Source organism: Glycine soja, chromosome 20 (genome assembly GCF_004193775.1).
Source record: "Glycine soja cultivar W05 chromosome 20, ASM419377v2, whole genome shotgun sequence".
NCBI lineage: Eukaryota > Viridiplantae > Streptophyta > Magnoliopsida > Fabales > Fabaceae > Glycine > Glycine soja.
Genome location: NC_041021.1, coordinates 6,195,268 through 6,213,282, shown reverse-complemented (window position 1 = coordinate 6,213,282; position 18,015 = coordinate 6,195,268). Strand labels below are relative to the sequence as shown.

General features: G+C 31.4%; 1 protein-coding gene across 1 annotated transcript; it reads right to left on the bottom strand.

Annotated features, from left to right (window-relative positions):
- Nucleotides 1–12,913: 12,913 nt before the first annotated feature.
- On the bottom strand, nucleotides 12,914–13,633 carry LOC114401820 (AT-hook motif nuclear-localized protein 19-like). The gene has a single exon (XM_028364404.1). It carries the CDS (start codon nucleotides 13,631–13,633, stop codon nucleotides 12,914–12,916), a length of 720 nt encoding a protein of 239 aa, XP_028220205.1.
- Between the last annotated feature and the right edge of the window lie 4,382 nt (nucleotides 13,634–18,015).

Sequence of the window (18,015 nt, the reverse complement as noted above, 5' to 3'; positions counted from 1 at the left end):
ACCTTAAAACAGAAGAGTCACGTGAAATGGGAAATTTTCAATTAGACATTATAAACTAATCATCTTTCCGAATTTAGAATCCTATCCCCATCTTATACAAACAAACAAAACTCCATAATAATTGTGCACATGAACTGACAAATTTATAGATATATTAGTATGTTTAATGTTAGCAAGTGAAATACCCCCATATATGTAACAAAACCTATATTCCAGGTAATGAAGATCCTTTGCCACAAGCTCTATGTGAATGTCTTTGTGGACTGTAATCCTAAAAGTAACAATAGACAATAAATTTAAAATGCTACAACAAAAATATCCAAAGCATACTTCCAAGAGCTTGATATCATGGACAGACACATTTCGAAGCACCTACAAGATCAGGCTTGTATTTTGAATATTAAATTAGGGTAAAGCAAATTAGAACAAACGACAAAACACTAGAACACAATTCCTATGATGAGAAATCAATGCATCACAATTCATACTAGGGGAGGAAAGAAATATTCAGCTACTCAATAGGGCACCCAGAATCCACCATGAGTGCTATTGTTTAAGTTGTGAGAGTCTTGCAGAACATATGGGGAGTTATTCATTTCACAATAGCTTCAATTTCCTCTTTTTCCCCACCAACAACAATTTCCCTTTCCCACAAGCTTTGTTCCTCTTGCTACAATCAAGTCCAAGTTCAAGAGAAATACACACTTCATGCACTTAATACCCCTCTTTCCTCTCTTCTTAATCCGTACAAAAAAATAACAATAAGAGACTTTTCTGTGGATCTATTTCTCCGAAATAACATCATATTGAAAGGACTAGTAACATGGATATAGAAATAAAAGAAAATTGAGTTAACCACATAGTCCACTTTATGTCTCCTTTGTAGAAAAGAGAAATAATAATTGATGATATTAAGTGAATTGTTAAAAGAGATAGATAAAATAAAAATGTGATTTGCATTAATTAATATAGGTGTTTTGATTGTTGAGGTATCCAAAAATAGTTGAAGGTTTTATTTGTTTGCCAATAGCACAGAAGTAATTTGGAAATGCATACTATCATCCAATTTTAATTCAATAGCTTTGATTTGCCTAAACGTTACAAACTTGGTAGCATGTTCAAAGTTTCTTATTCGAAACACTACTTTACACATGTGTAGTACATAAGTTTTGTATAGTTAGAACAGTGGAAATATAAATAAATGTTCAATTGAAAGAATATCCACCAGTTGTTTACTAAAAGGAGGAAAGATGGAAAACTACTAACTATAAAATATCTTTTATCGTAAACCTGAGGATCTCTCCATTGTTGTGATCTAAAGCCCATGGTTCGACTTTTCTGAACTACAACAACTATATCTTTCTTGGTTCGACTTATTTATGTCGTCAACATCATCGATGCCTCACAAAAATCAACATCTAGCTAGAGACCTTGGGGAGGACAATTAGGAGTTGAAGCATTTCTACATGGATAGGTTGAGATATTATGTACAAGCCTCCTAGCGGAACCAAAGGGAATTTTTACAACAATTATATATTCATTCCAAATTTACAGCATAGGAACACATTCATTGACTTAGAGGGCAATTCAAAAAGAGCGACAAAGAGGGCACGAGCACAAGAGGCCTTAGGGTTCAAAGTAAGGACGAGTGAGTAAGTGAGGAAGATGAGTGTGGGTGAGTTGAAAAATATCATATACCACGATGGTTTTGTTAAAATGTCATTGAACTCTATCTTCCACGACGGTTTTATAATTGTTACCCATACCCATTTATTTAAAAAATTGCCAATGTGCTTTCATCAAAAGACACTTTTTGTAGTAGTGTCGTGTTCCTTTTTTTTAAAAGCGAATTTCCAAAAAACGCACTGCTTGAAGAGTCTAATGGAATAGTCATTAATTTAACCTTCTCAATGATAATGGCAATTGAAGGAAGTAGAATACTGAGAAATAGAAGAGATCATTAATTCCAAATGAATATAGAAAAATCATTAATTCATCATGCAAAATGATAATGGGTAGTGAGGGAAGTAGAAGATTGAGGAATAAGAGACATTAAACCCAAAATCTCAACAAATACAACTTACATAATATTGAAACAGGCTAGAATATGTTTTCAATCTCTAATAAATATCCAACTTTTGTGTTTGCTCCCCAATAAATTTTTTCTTTCCATTGAGTCCCTAATAAAACAATAGTTTTGTTTTTGGTCCTTGGTATGATTTTTTAATCCCTGATAAATTAGTGATTTTTATGTGCACTCCCAAATTTTTTTTATTTCTTATTAGTCTTTTTCAAAGGGATTAATAACAAATGAATTTCTTTTATTAGGGAGAAAATAAAAAAACATAATGTATAGGAACTAAAAAAAATGTTCCAAGGACTAAAATCGAAATTTTTGTTTTATCAAGGAGAAAATACAAGCACAATCACAAAGTTGTCTTATTGTTGTCAACATAAAGCAATCCAGTGCAAGAATTATCTTTTTTGAAAGATGCATCTACAACTTTAGCATGGAAGACACCTAAAAGATGCATCTACAACTTTAGCAATGAAGACACCTCAAAAAATTTAACTTAAATGTTTTATGTCAAATCATTGATGACCAACATATAAGTTATTTGAGTTAATAACCTGGGCTTTTTTATACTAAGGCTCCAAATTTTGACCGACCAAAAGTAGCACATCAAAATCTATCATTCCATTCTTAAATTAGCGACAAAATCTCACATGTGAAATATTATATTATTAGAAAATGATTAAGTAACATGAGTAACAAATCACTAAAAGTAAATGTGAATGTGTGGTAAGGAAATTTTGTAGCAAGGCATTATTTCAATTTCCACAAGAGTATAACAAATCAAAATCTACTAGTACACAATACACATAATATCAACAAAAACTCTTAGATATGACAAGCTACTGTAATACAAGCTAACTAATGTATAAAAAATCCTTTTTTTTGTTGGTTTAATTATATAATTTGTCCCTTAGTTATATTTTACGGTTGAATTTGGTCTCTCAATTATTAAAAGGTTCAATTTGGCACCTCAATTATTTAAAATGAAACAATAATACCCTTGTTGTCAGATCCATTAATGATTTGATGGTAATTGGTACATTTTGCTTTGATTGTCAATGCAACTGATATAAAATGTTGTATTTTATAAAATAGATGCTCGGCACCCATTGTAAAAGGCTCGGTTTGGGTAAAGCTTGAGGATATCCTTTTACATCGCTTGGCAAGCATTTGATTTAAAAAATACAATATTTTACATCAATTGTGTTGACAATCAATGCTAAAAGTTCTAATTTCTGTCAAATAATAAGCATATATGATGAAAAAGGCATAATTATTTCATTTTAAATAATCGAGGGACCAAATTGAATCTTAAAATACAACTAAGGAACCAATGGTATAATTAAGCCTTCTTTGTCACCAACAAATTTATGTACTCTAACATTTTCCTTTTAATATATTTTTGCTTCATTCTTTAATAAATGAGTAAATTGATAAATCACACCAACTTCCTTTATTATTTTTCCAAATTCCATAACTAACATTTCCTCTCAACGAGTATCTCTGAATTACTAACCCTCACACATTAATATTTGAAAACATGAAACGAAGTGCAATAAGATAATATCATTGTAATTATCAATGAAAATTAAGAAAAGAAAAACATTTCCATAGGACATATAAGAATAAGATGAAAACAATATTTTATCTCCTTTGTTTTTTTTTTGTATCACACCTCTGAAGAAAGTTTCCTAGTTCCTATTAATTTCTAGGATCAAGCTTCAATGTCTCCTAAGATCAGAAAACAACCAAGAATTTAATGCAGGAAAAAAGCACAAATTATTCAAGAAAAAACAATCTTAGAACTTTAAATTCTGAATTTGATAATGTTATCAAACTTTACCTGAATTTTTTTTAACCAAGCAAAGCATAAGAATATGTTAATATCTGTCAACAAAGTCGGTACAAGATGTACCTTGATCAACCAACATAATGGTGATAAAGAAGCAGCCAAAGAATTGTTATAAACCCCTTACCCAAGCCAATATATTAATATCTCATCTTAATTACATTATTAAGCATTTTTAATTAAATTGCAAGAATAATTAAAGTTATTTTATGTTGTTGAAAATATAAATTAAGTGGGTGATATTCTAGGTTTTTATGACAAATGAGTATTGTTGTATGGGACTTTGGTTTGGACCAGACTTTTGTGAGGAGATCCCATTTCATTTTCCATCCCCTTTTTATGAGAATCCTTTGTACCAAAAAAGTCATTCAAGAAGTAGTTAATGTAGTGGTTATTATAGCATGTAGTGGCATGCAGTGGTTATCATATTAACTTCAATGTAGTGCTTATTATGTTAACTTCCAAGTTGCATGTATTTAAAAAGGCAACAGTGCACTAAATAAAGGTAGAGAAAATTCACCAAGCTTGCTTTTGTTTTCCTTCTTTCCCCGGGAGATTATCCTTGGTCTCGAACGCAAGGAGCAACCCTTACCATTTCCTCTTGCAGTAATTCCACTTTCCTTACTTGGGCTTTACTCTTAAAAACTAACCTTGCTTCATTATTTGCTCAAAATTCTAGCCTATGCTCACACAGTGTCCTCTAGATAGATCTCACTCTATGTCCTTAAATAGTCATATCTCATCCATTCCAAGACATCACAATAGTTTCACATCACCATGTATCATAACTGAGGATGGAACCATGAACAAATAATACAACAACAACCTAAGATATTCATGGCATCCACATCATCAATGACATGACTCAGACCAACTCACAATAATGCACTATGTAATGAAATGCAATGTTCTTTTCTCTTTTTCATATGCATGTGGTACCAAAAAAAAACTGCGAAAGAAGATCAGGAAGACATGTAGTAACGGATCCACATGATCACATCACTGCACTCTGATTGAGACGAGGTTGTCGGTGGTGTGTTAGGGTTACTTAGTCTTCCAAGGATACTCCAATCCATGGGATCAATATGAACAACACAGAGATTCCATACTAGATACCCCCCAAGGGACGACTCATATGTCAACTCATTCATGTCCTTCCCGGTTAAGCTTTACCACATCCCTTGACTTAAAAAAAATGTACGTTTATGATGCATTTCTCAAACATTAAAGCACAAGTAGTTTTACTGAACCTCACATCACATATAGTGAGTCCATTCTCACCATGTAACACCTTGAACGAATCACACCGGAATGAGAGGGATGCAGAGGTTGTACAAGTATAGGACTATACCGTTAAGGATGTATTAAAGGAATGAATTGGTACTACCTATACCAACAAAACGTATCTACTTTGCGATAGCCTATCACATAAGAATTCGACAGTTAAGCATGCTTAGCTTGGAGTAGTTATGAGATGAATGACCTTTTGGGAAGTTTCCCGAAAAACATATGAGTGAGGACAAAGCATGATAAAAAGTCTTGTGTCAGAGTTTGTTGTTGATGTCTAGGAAAGGGTTACCTACAAAGGATTTTGATCGGTGGAGGGTTCTGACCAATGAGAAGTTAAATGAAGTGTCATCATGTGAAGTTTCATAGTGTGGGAGCCACCGAGAAGTCGATAATCAGGGGATTTACACGCCCCACGTAGGCTAGGTAACTCATGGTCAAAATATCACTCAGGCCTATTCTCATCCCACATAGGCTAGGTCACCCATCTCAAAGGCATTTATAATTGGTGTTTTGCGGTCTATGATCAATGTACACATATAACATGTTATGCTTTCCTTCACTATTCCTTCATTATTCTTTGCACCCAAAATATAGATCTCAACATTTGATCGTGTTGGTTCTCTTTTAGCATTGTCTAGATATTAAATATACTCATTTTAACTCTTTAATTTCACCTTTAATACTATTTATCTAATCTAGTTCAGTTGATTAAACATGATAAATTGATAGGTGAGTTATTGTAAATTTCAAATAGTATTTTTTTATTCCTACCAATAAAAAATCTTACTAATTTAATGTATTTATTATTTTGAATGAGGAATTATCTTAAAAAAATAAATAGGATAAAATTTCTTAAGTCTATATAAAAGTAAATTACATATTTGTTCATCTAGTTATTTTAATTAATTTTTAGATTTTTGACAAGTTTACAAATATTTGATCAAATAAAAGTGTTTGAGAAATGATTTTTTCTTATTGATTATAAGATTTGCTTTTAAACATAACTTAAATTTACAATTACCAATATTATTTTTATTTTCAATAAAATAATAAAATTTATCATTATCATTTTATCTGAAAATAAATTATTTATTTTGATAAAACTTTTTCTTATCATTTGTTAACTAAAAAAACTATTTTTTAGATTGGCTTAATTAAATTTTTCATACCTGAAAAATAGACCATTTTCGAATTACTACCTAAAAATTCATTTTTTGTTAAATAATTACCTGAAAAAATTTTGTTTCGACTTATTACCTGTCGTTAGTTGACTTTCGTTAAGTGATGACGTGGTTGACGGAGTGTCACGCCATCATGTCCAATCATTGACACGTTATTGAAGGTGACAATGTGACAACGAGATGCCTGTGACAAGGTGTAATGATGTGACACTTTGTTTGTCACGTCATCACTTAATGGAAGACGACTAACGGCAGGTAGTAAAATAAAACTAAATTTTTTTCAGGTATTTGGTTGAACAAAATGAATGTTAGTAGTAATTTGAAAATGACCAAATAATAGCTTTATATTAAATGAGTTTCTATACTAGTGAGGTGTCTATTAATCATGTTAGGTGGAAATAATAGCTTTTGTGTGCTTGAAAGGTTCAACTTGCTTTATAAATGGGCTTGTGTTGTGTGTGATGTTGCTAATGCTAATGTGTGTTAGTGGGAGGTTATGAAATTCCATAGCATACAATCTCACAAGGTGTATTTCTTTCTTCCACGGCTCCATCAAGAAGGCTTCATTTTATTGTGTCCAATGCTGACCATGAAGACAACTGAAAAACAAAGAAGTTAAGTCTCCATGCATATCATGTTGAATTCAAATGGATTTCATTATTCCGTTATGCATAGTTCATATAAATTATCCTTTTTTGTTTTTTCATTACAAACTCTCACATCATTTTTGTTATAAAGTCATGCGTGCATTTCATAAATCTTTAACACTTTATTACTTTTATGAAATCTTAAATTAATTCCTTATTTATTATGGATTCAGATTTTTTTTTTGAAAAAAAATATAAGATGCATTCATTATAATAACTGCCACCATTCAAAATAAAAAAGATTGTATAGTATTAGTTTATGTTGAAACGCCTTTCTTACTATATTTGATTTAACTTTTCGGAATTTCTCTCATGCATCTAGTGTCTTCCAGATCATGGCATAACATGATATTATTGAAATGGGATACACTAGAAGTAAACGAAACAGTATTCATTAACATGATATTACCAAAATTTTGGATACGCTTTACGATAACTTTTTGAATTCTTATTTACATTCAATCGTATGTAAAGAATTATATATATATATATATATATATATATATATATATATATATATATATATAAAGAGAGAGAGACAGAGAGACAGAGCTGATCCATGGGTAAAGCAACTAAAGTCCTTGCTTTCGGTCTCTAAAAAAATTAGGCCTAAAATATATATATATTAATAATTACAAGACTCATATTTTCTTATAATACGGATAAAAAATAATACAGAAGAAAAATAGTTTTAATTTATGGCAAGAACCATAATTTTATTGTTTAGTTTCCACTTAAAATTAATTACTCACTAATTTTCATTAATTAGTGTGTCTCTTAATTGACTATTTCAAAGTTCTCTCAATCTGAATATATCGATTTTCATTAAAATTAATCTGAAATCTCTTTTCTTATTTTCTCTAATTACCGAAAGTAATCCAAAAGTCACTCTTTATTCTCTTCCAAATGATCTGAAATATCACGCTCATTCTGATTTATATTCTTTGTGCCTCTTTGTTCATACAAATTTTTCATTCCTTTAATCTCATTTGATTAAGTACGCTTATTATTTTTCTCCTCAATATTTATTTTGCTTTTGATTTGTGGTTTGGCTTTGTCACTCCTATTTCATCACATGTAAGGTATTACACATGTTATTTTTAATAATTCTTCTATCTATTTGGCTAAATAATTTGAATCCTTTTTGCTTTTTCAAATACGATTGTAATCTTATTATTTTTGTATAATTTCTTGAAATTCTAAAATATTTTTGTTTTACATTTATTAGTTTTGGAGTTCATAGAGCATTGCAGTGAAATATCTCAACTCAAAATATAAAGCAATCAATTTGCAAGTTGGCAATCAGGTTTTATTGTTCTAACATTTTTTTTTCAAAATCTTGATTTATAATTTTTATTAGATTTATCAAAACAAATAAAAATAAATATGAAAATATAGGTAATTGCTCATTGAATGAACAAGTTAATAATGTAGAAATTGATGAAAATAGAAAAGAAGTATTAGTTAATGAACAAGTTAACAATGTAGTAATTGATGAAAATGAAGATAGTGGAGAATTATTATTAGTTAATGAACAAGATTATATTGATTCACAACCTCAAAATGAAAAAGAAGAAATTAATAAATTAAAATAAACAAGTATTAAAAATATATATGATCCAACTCAATGGACAAATATTAGTACAAATTCGATAGATTTATTAATAGAAAAAGGTCCTATTAAAATTACTAATATAGATTTTCCTAAGGATGAATTCTGAAGGTATGTTTCTTTATCATTTTACATTCAGAAGCTGTCTAATGGTGAACAACATGAAAGAAGATGGTTAATTTATTATCAAGATTTGCATAAAGTCTTTTGTTTCTATTGCAAATTGTTTAATATTGTCCCTAGTGCAACTTAATTAGCTAATGAAGGTAGTAGGGATGGGAGAAATATTAGTCATGAGTTGAGGAATCATGAGATAAGTAATGGGGACATTGCTAATATGAGTTTACGGATTGACTTAGAAACAAGGTTACTAAAAAATAAAACAATTGACAAACATGTTCAAGAACAAATAAATAGAAATAGGAAACATTTGATAAATGTTTTATTTAGAATTATTGCGGTTGTTAAATGATTGCAAAATTTGATCGTATAATGCAAGAACATATTCATCTAATTAAATATAATAATATTCATAACAGTTACCTTGGACATAGGATACAAGATTAATTGATAAATTTGTTAGCAATTCAAATTAAAACAAATATTATAAAAATATTAATAATGCAAAATATTTTTCAATCATACTTGATTGTACTCCTGATATAAGTCATCAAGAACAAATGACTTTTGTATTATGATATGTAGATGTTTCTTCAATTCAAATACAAGTTTTTGAAATTTTTTTAGAATTTTTAAAAGTAGATGATACAACCGGAAAAAGGCCTTTTTGAAGCTATTATGAATGAAATAAATAATATTTCAATTGATATTAATTACTTAAGAGGACAAGGTTATGATAATGGATCAAATATGAAAGGATAACATCAAGGTGTGGAAAAAAGAATTTTAGACTTTAATTATCGATCATTTTATACTCCACGTGCTTGTCATAGTCTAAATTTGGTATTTTGTGATATGACTAACTCTTGTCCTAAAATTACATCTTTTTTCGGAGTACTACAATGCATATATACTCTATTTTCTTCTTCAATAAAAAATGAAAAATTCTACAATATCATATTCTAGCCTAACTCTCAAACCATTGTCACAAACACGATGGGAAAAGTCATATTGAAAGTATAAAAGCTTTAAGATTTCAAACTCCACAAATAAGTGATGCTTTATTAAAATTAAGTGAAATTAATGATGATCTAAAAAATAAAAAAGCGAAGCTAATTGTTTGCCAACTTATGAGCTTCAAAATTTTGAGTTTTTGTTAAGTATGACATATTATTTGTTGTAAACTCCATTAGTAAAAAGTTGCAAATAAAAAGATATGGGAATGTATGTTGCTATAGAATAATTGAAAGGTCTAGTCTTGAGGGATAAGCAAGGAATGGATCTAGTCTTGGAGGCGTTGATGGAGAGATTCTCTTGGTCCCTCTCACAATGGCTTGGGAACCATAGAGGGGGAATTAGAGAGTGAGAATACAGAGACTGCGAGAGAGTAGAGGGAGACATCAAATATTATAAAAAACAAAAATTCTTCTAAGACAGTTTTGTAAAATTGTCTTAGAATGACAACCTTCTAAGATGGTTTTTACAAAACTGTCTTAGAACGATAGTCTTCTAAGAGGGTTTTCAATAAATCGTCATAGACTGATTGTATTTATTTACAAAAATCCCACCACATTTCTTTCTAAGACGGTTTTTTGACAACCGTTTTAAATATGCCTCATAAAAAGTATTTTTTTTAATAGTGACAAGACATTCTATATTATTATGAAAAAAATAATTTACAAGTTAATTCTTCAAATGTAATCACTAGCTGAAAGCATCACTTGGTTATGCTCTGACCCGAGTAGCATGGGGCACGTGGAATCCCATGTGAATCAGCAAGGGTGAATGACTATTCTGAGATCGAACAAGAAAAGTTGAATTTAATTCATTCAACTTATATGACTTTGAAACAATTAGAAAATTATAAAAATAAAGTAAAGTTGTTAAAAATGGGTCACTGGGATGATAAACGAGTATGTTTGCATTGCATTTACTTATTCAAAGTGACTTAGAGAGATCTTTTCTGTCGATAACCTCAAACCAATCAATCAAATATTGATTAATATGTAATCAATTGAACATTTTCATAAAAAAAACATATAATTAAAGTAATAATATTTGAAATATTAATAAACTCAATGTCAAAAAATCATATAACAGATTAAAAAAACAAAATTCAACAATCTTAAATGAGGCATCAAAGCATTACAAGTGGAATTTAACTTTTATACATTGTCACAATAAACTATTTTTACATTAATAATAAATTAAAAATTATAACTAAATCTAAATTTTTTTAAAAAATTATTATAATTTTTAATATGTATTACAACGGTCAAGAGTCTTATTATACATAAGAATCTATAAATTATAGTCTTAAATATATTTTTCCTACCTATAATAAAGAAATGATATGACATATACTAAAATCAAACATAAAAAAACATTCCAAGTAGTATTTTTTTTAAGTGAAGTTTAGGTTGTAAAATAAAAATGAATATTATAGGTAAGAACAAACATATATATAAGCCTAAATTATATAATTAGATGATAATGTGATAATTTTATCCAATATCAGTATATTCTGGTTAAATTCCCACAATTATATAAATTATCTAATTGGAAAATATGTAAAACTCAATTTTCAAATGGTAACATAATTTAATGTAAATTTATATTTAAAATAAATTTAAATGCATGTTTGAATCACATTGAATGGGTTTGTGTTAAACGTATGAACATTAGTTTTATTAAATTTTAAACCAATTTAATTAATTAACTGATAAGAAAAACAATTTAGTTCAACTATGTCTGACTCTTTGACCAGCAAAAACATGCTTGACTATGTGGAAAGTCATCTCAATCAAATATTTTTAAAGGTTGATTGACCATAGTCCAAACTGCCTGGTTGTTTTAGAAACATCTATCAAACAGCTTTGAGACATACTTTAATGTAGGCCAACACACGGTTGAAAATGCTAGTCAAAGAAGTATGGTCAATGCCACGTAAAAAATGAGTAATCTGTTGACCATATTTGTAATTAAATAATGAAAATATTTAGAGAGTTTCATTAAGAGTTATCTTGTAGAAATTTAATACATCAGTTATTATAGGTAAGATTTATAAAAAAAATTTATTATTATTATATATAATATAAATATAACATTGATAAATAATATAAAAATTTCATCCTAAAAATACATAAAAATTAAATGTACTATAATTTAATAACGAAAAAGAGAAGGAGGATTTTCCATGCATTATTCATAATGGAATAATGAAAGCAACTTGAATTGAACATAGTCTAGTCCAATGAGCCATTTGTGGCCTGTTCCTTCAAAGCACCATCCACCATTGACTTAGCTTCTTAATTTATCTTTCATTGTCTTCATCCTCAACATTGGAGATCATAAATCAAAGATCTCTCGACAACGAAGCAAAAGAAAGAAATACACCCTGTTATGCTATGGAATTCCATAACCACTCCCTGGCACACATTATCATTGGCTACATTAGACACACACAACGAAAACTACAATTTCCACTTAGCATGATAATAAACACACCTCAACAATACAATAACTCATTTTGTCTATCCTTCTTGTTACATTATATGATTTATCATATTATGATGTCTCACCCTTCTGTTTCTTTATCTTTCATTGTGTTGATTAGAATTTATTGTCAACAATACAATATTCATTTCCACTACTAAATCTATCTATTCCATCTACAATAATTCCAAAAACCATCATGCACTGCCACAAAAGATATTTGGTTTTACATGAACTTGCAATTCTCTCAAAGGAACAAATCGCATGAACGGAAAAATAAAATTGATTTGAAAAAAAGAAAGAGGAATTGATTAATAGAAGAGTTTCATTTAAAATGGATAAGTTGAAACAAGTATATATGTTGAACATATTTTTTCACCCAACAAAAAGCATCAGCAAGTAGAGTGTCGTGGAGGGCCATCCTCTTATTTTACCCCCATGACACAATGTAACAACTAACACACTTCCAACAAGACCCAAAACCTAAACAAAAAACCACAAAAAAATTGACACATTTAGAGAGATAGATCTTCATTTATTTGCTGTGTTCTTGCTCTCATGTTGTAACTTTCACATCATTCACCACCCATGGACTCCAATCCATAACTAATCATGTTGAACCACAAAAACTCATTATTCCCATTAAAAGCTATAGTTATTGTTATAATTGTTGTTGTTATCATTGTCACCCCTGTCCCTTTCTTTGTCTCTAGAAGCATGCTTGTACATCACAGGGTTCTTGAAGGTGCAAATTGTAAGGCTGACATCATTATCGGCAATGACTCTACCACCAATGGCACCACCAAAGACTTGCCCTTGAGAGGTGGAAAAGCTGATCCCAAATGATAAGGGAGGGGCAGGGGTGGCTCCAGGGTGAAGGGCGTAGTGGTTGTTGTATAAGTATGAGCCATTGAGGGAGAGCAAGGTGAAGGGCCCGCGAAGTGTGAGGGCATCAACACCATGCGAAGAGTTGTTGAGGGTTACTCCGGTGATCGTTCCAGAGGCACTGAGGACAGTGAGGCTAACATGGCCTTGATGAGCAACATCAAGAATGGACTCAATGATATCGCTACTCGGGGTCACATTGACAATGATGACCTTCATGCAGGGTTCCACAGGTTGGGCCACCTGGAAGGGGGTGATCTTGGGCTTGTTCTTGGAGCCTGCGGGCCTGCCATGTGGCTTCTTGGTGGGTGGGTTTGTAAGAGGGAGATTCTCTAGTGGTTGGTTTGTAGCTGGTGATGGTGGACAACGAGGGCACTGGGAGGAGGAGCTAGTGTGGTTGAGCCAAGAGGATGTCAAGTCTAAGTCAAAGGAGACGGAGTTCTGAGAGGTTGAGATTGCCATGGAATTGTTGGTCATTACGACAAAGAAGGGAATGAAATAAGAGGAGGTAGAAAATGTAATAGATGTTTTAAATGTTTCAAGAGGTATGGAGTGAAAGAAAAGAAAAAGGTAAAATGGTTTGGGTGAGAGAGAGTTAGATGGAGCAAGATCCAATAGCCTTGGTTTTAATGGTGTGAAGTTTTGTTTGTGAAGGAATTTATAGTGTGGTACTGGGAGTGGCTTCTATGAATTTTTTTTCAGTAAACAAGAATCAAGGGGCTTTCTGAGGTAGGTAATGTGAGCGGTTTTTGAAAGTGGGGCTCTTTTATGCACAATGCAACAAAAGTTTTTAAAGTCTCATGAAATTTATTTATAAAAGGTAATATAATTTAAAGTTAGGATTATAGTCAAAGAATTTAAAATCATTTATTGAAATATATTACAAAAACTACTTCAAATAAAAGGAAGAAATATTTATTGGTATATATTATTTTTAACGTATTATTTAATCAAGTCAAAGTCATGTTAGACATATTTATCATTACTTAGCACATAGATTAGTTAGTCTGAAATTTTTTCATCATAATCAATGATCTCGAGTTCAATTGATGGAAAAGCAATCTCTACATAGAGAGATATTGCTAATAGTGATTCTACATAACTTAAGTAAGGCGCCTCCTTTGAAGGATAACATGCAATCTCTACAGAAAAAAAAAAAAACATATCTAAGCCCAAAAATGTTATACGTGTTAGTTCAAAAATAAAGCTCAATGAGATATATGCTATTATGTGAATTTTATTCAACAAAAATATATTTAAAAATATGTGTCATGAGAATTGAGTTCAATGAAATATTGTTGTTATTTGAATTTTATTTGGATTTAATTCAATAATAAATTAAAATGAGTGTAAATAAAAATAAGTAGAATTTGTATTAATTAAACTTTTCTAATTGCATCACAAAAAAGGTGTGATTAGAAAAATACTGATATAATAGTTGAGCTTGTTAAATAGAATTTTTTATATAATTTCGATTTATTTTCATCTCATTTATCTACAAGATTAATAATTAAAATTTATTAGTAAAGTTCTCTACTTGGGAATAATTTTATAAATCTTAACACCTAAAAATTTAGCCATTGGAGCAACAGCTAAAAACCACGGATTTCACCTCTTCCAAATATGATTGAGTTGTTAGCACGATATTATCATCAATACTAACTAGATTAGGAATAGTCTTCGCAATGAGGTCATTCGATTGACATTATATGCTGCATACAACTTCTTCAAAGAAGTGAAAAACAAGCTCTTCTAGTTTTGCCTAAGACTGGATTAACATCCCATCTTTCTTCATTGCATTCATATTCTTAGTAGCCCTTCTCACCTTAGTTACTTAATGAAAAAATGTAGTGTTATGGTCCCTTTGCTATGCCAATGAAGCCTAGCTTTATCCTTCCAAAACTATTCTTGGACTACTAATGCATTTTGAAGTTCAATTCCTGCCTTTGTTTCAAGCAAATGAAGTTCCTCCTAGAGATCTAGCACTTTATGCACATCTCCAAAACACCAGCTTATTCTAGGGTTTAAGTTCATTCTTTAAACCTCTAAGTTTTTGCCCTAAGACATACATAGGGCATCCATATATACGAGAACTCCAAAATTTAGAAATAAGTCTTCTACAATCTGGATTATTAATCCATATCTTGTGAAATTTAAAAGAAGAGGCGAGAGAAGTTAGCCTATGTTTAAGGTCAAGAAGTAAAGGATAATGGTCAGTTCTTACCTTCATTAGTGTGCTACAATTAATAGAGTTCCAAAAATTGAATGCCTCATCATTACCCAACGATCTGTCCAGCCTCACTGAAATATATTGACTGCCTTTCTTCCCATTTGACAAAGTGAATTCAGCACCTATGGTAGTTATGTGAACTAAGCCATAACTATCTAACCAACATCTGAATTCTTGACACTAGGCCAAGAAAGGATAGCACCCATCATTCTTCTCATGAGCCCCAACAATTGTATTAAAGTCGCTGTTGTAACACCATGGTTCAGGATTCGCAGCTTGATTGTTAAGGGTCTTGATTTTTCTAATCTTCTAAAATGTGGCTTTGTTCTACCCCTACACAGCTATGCCCATTCTTCCTAACATAGCTTGGACCTTCCCTAGCAAGGGCATTGTCTTGCAAAATGATCTCTTTATTTTTCTCTTTGGAGGACATGAACCTCTTTCTTCCTTGCTCCGATTATAGAACATTGTTTGATTCCTTTGATTTCTTTTTGCACTCTGTAGGAGAATGACTTTCATTGTGGAAGCAAGAAAAAAACGAAGGGAGTCTTTCTTACTCGATACCCACATAGAAGGCATATCCTTTCCTTTCCACTAAGACTTGTCCTTAGTTTTCTATCAAGGTCCACATCTACAAAAATCCAAGCATAGCGTCCAAATGCACGACTATTCATTGCATCATCTGTGCAGAGGGGATCCCAACACCTATTGCGATGGAGAATAGGATAGCTTGTCTCTATACTTTTGTGGTAACCCTAGAATTCAAATACAACACTGGGTACTGGTTTGTTTCACCAAATTAGGGTTAAAGTTCGGGGTTCAGTTGAAAAGCCTCAGAGTGCTAGGGTTTAGGTTCCAAATACCTACCACCATACCTTACGTAAATCTTGAACTAAGGAGAAAGAAGAATTGCAATAGCCTTTTCCAATTGGGACCATATGCCAACGTCCCAAAGGATGCCAAATCTTTGGCTTGCAAATCAGAAACTCTTGGAGGAGGGACACCCTTTGCCAAAAGAATCCTGCTATGCAAATAACTTTTGCAGTCTTCAAGGCCTTCTCTGTATTCCTCTTTCGGTATTGCAATAACAACCACATAACCCTTCAAAGCTTATAAATATGTTTACATATGGCAACATAATTCAGCGAAATTCATCATTGGTGAAAAGGGGAAAATGTTACGAACATCATAACAAAAAATTTGTCACAAAATAAAATTAAACTTATTTGGAATTTTTCAACTCGTTCAAATCAAGGGAAAATTATACAATAGAAGGAATAGAGAGCTCACTCCCCTTATTATTATTATTATTATTATTATTTTAATTAAAACAAGCAACACAAAATATTTAATAACAAATAATATATATTTAAAATTAAATTGGGATGTTACATGCCGTCCTTAAGAAACTAACCATTGTCTCCTTGTCAACAGATTTCGGACGTGGTCTTTCATAAAGCATTATATCCACTGTTTCTTAGGTTATGTCCTCCCGGTCTTTATCGAACTCCAATACCTCCTCCAAACAATCACTTTCAGCAGTAATGGTTTTAGAAAAGATAATCACCTCCTTCCTATTTACGCATCCTCTTATGCTTACTTTGTCAGGCCTATTTGTTCCCCAAAATAAGGCATAGGGGCAATAGCGCAAGGTACTGAATTTTTCCAGAAAAATAGTCCATCCTACATAATCAAACAAATCTTTTACATCAAACCCATATGTTACATGTAGTCCTTAAGAAACTAACCATTGTCTTCTTGTCAATAGATTTTGGACTTGGTCTTTCATAAAGCATTATATCCACCATTTCTTTGGTTATGTCCTCCCAGTCTTTATCGAACACCAATCCCTCCTCCAATTAAACAATCACTTGCAGCAGTAACGGTTTTAGAAAAGATTATCACCTCCTTCCTATTTATGCATCCTCTGATGCATACTTTGTCTAACCTATTTGTTCCCCAAAATAAGGCATAGGGGAAATAGCACAAGGTACTGAATTTTTCCAAAGAAATAGTCCATCCTACATAATCAAACAAATCGTTTACATCAAACCCATATGTTACATGCAGTCCTTAAGAAACTGACCATTGTCTTATTGTTAACAGATTTTGGACGTGGTCTTTCATAAAGAATTATATCCACCATTTCTTAGGTTATGTCCTCCTAGTCTTTATCAAACACCAATCCCTCCTCCAAACAATCACTTGCAGCAGTAAAGGTTTTAAAAAAGATAATCACCTCCTTCCTATTTACGCATCCTCTTATGCTTACTTTGTTTGGCCTATTTGTTCCCCAAAATAAGGCATAGGGGCAAATAGTGCGCAAGGTACTGAATGTAGGCAGGGTACCCTAGAAATGTAGGATTCTTTAGCCCTTGTATTTTAAGGCACCTAGACTATAGTTTTTGTATTAGGGGTAGTTTTGTAATTTCACATGCATTAAGTAAATATGTGTGCGTTGGGAAATAAATTTAATTGAATTGGGAGATGTCATACCCTAATTTCGTCCGGGGACCTTTGCTTGATGACATGCGACCTTTCTTTGGTCCTTGTGAGGTGCTTGGTACCCATCATTAGGCAATTTGTGAAATTCCAGGACATGCCGAAAAACCAAAAAAATATTGATGCA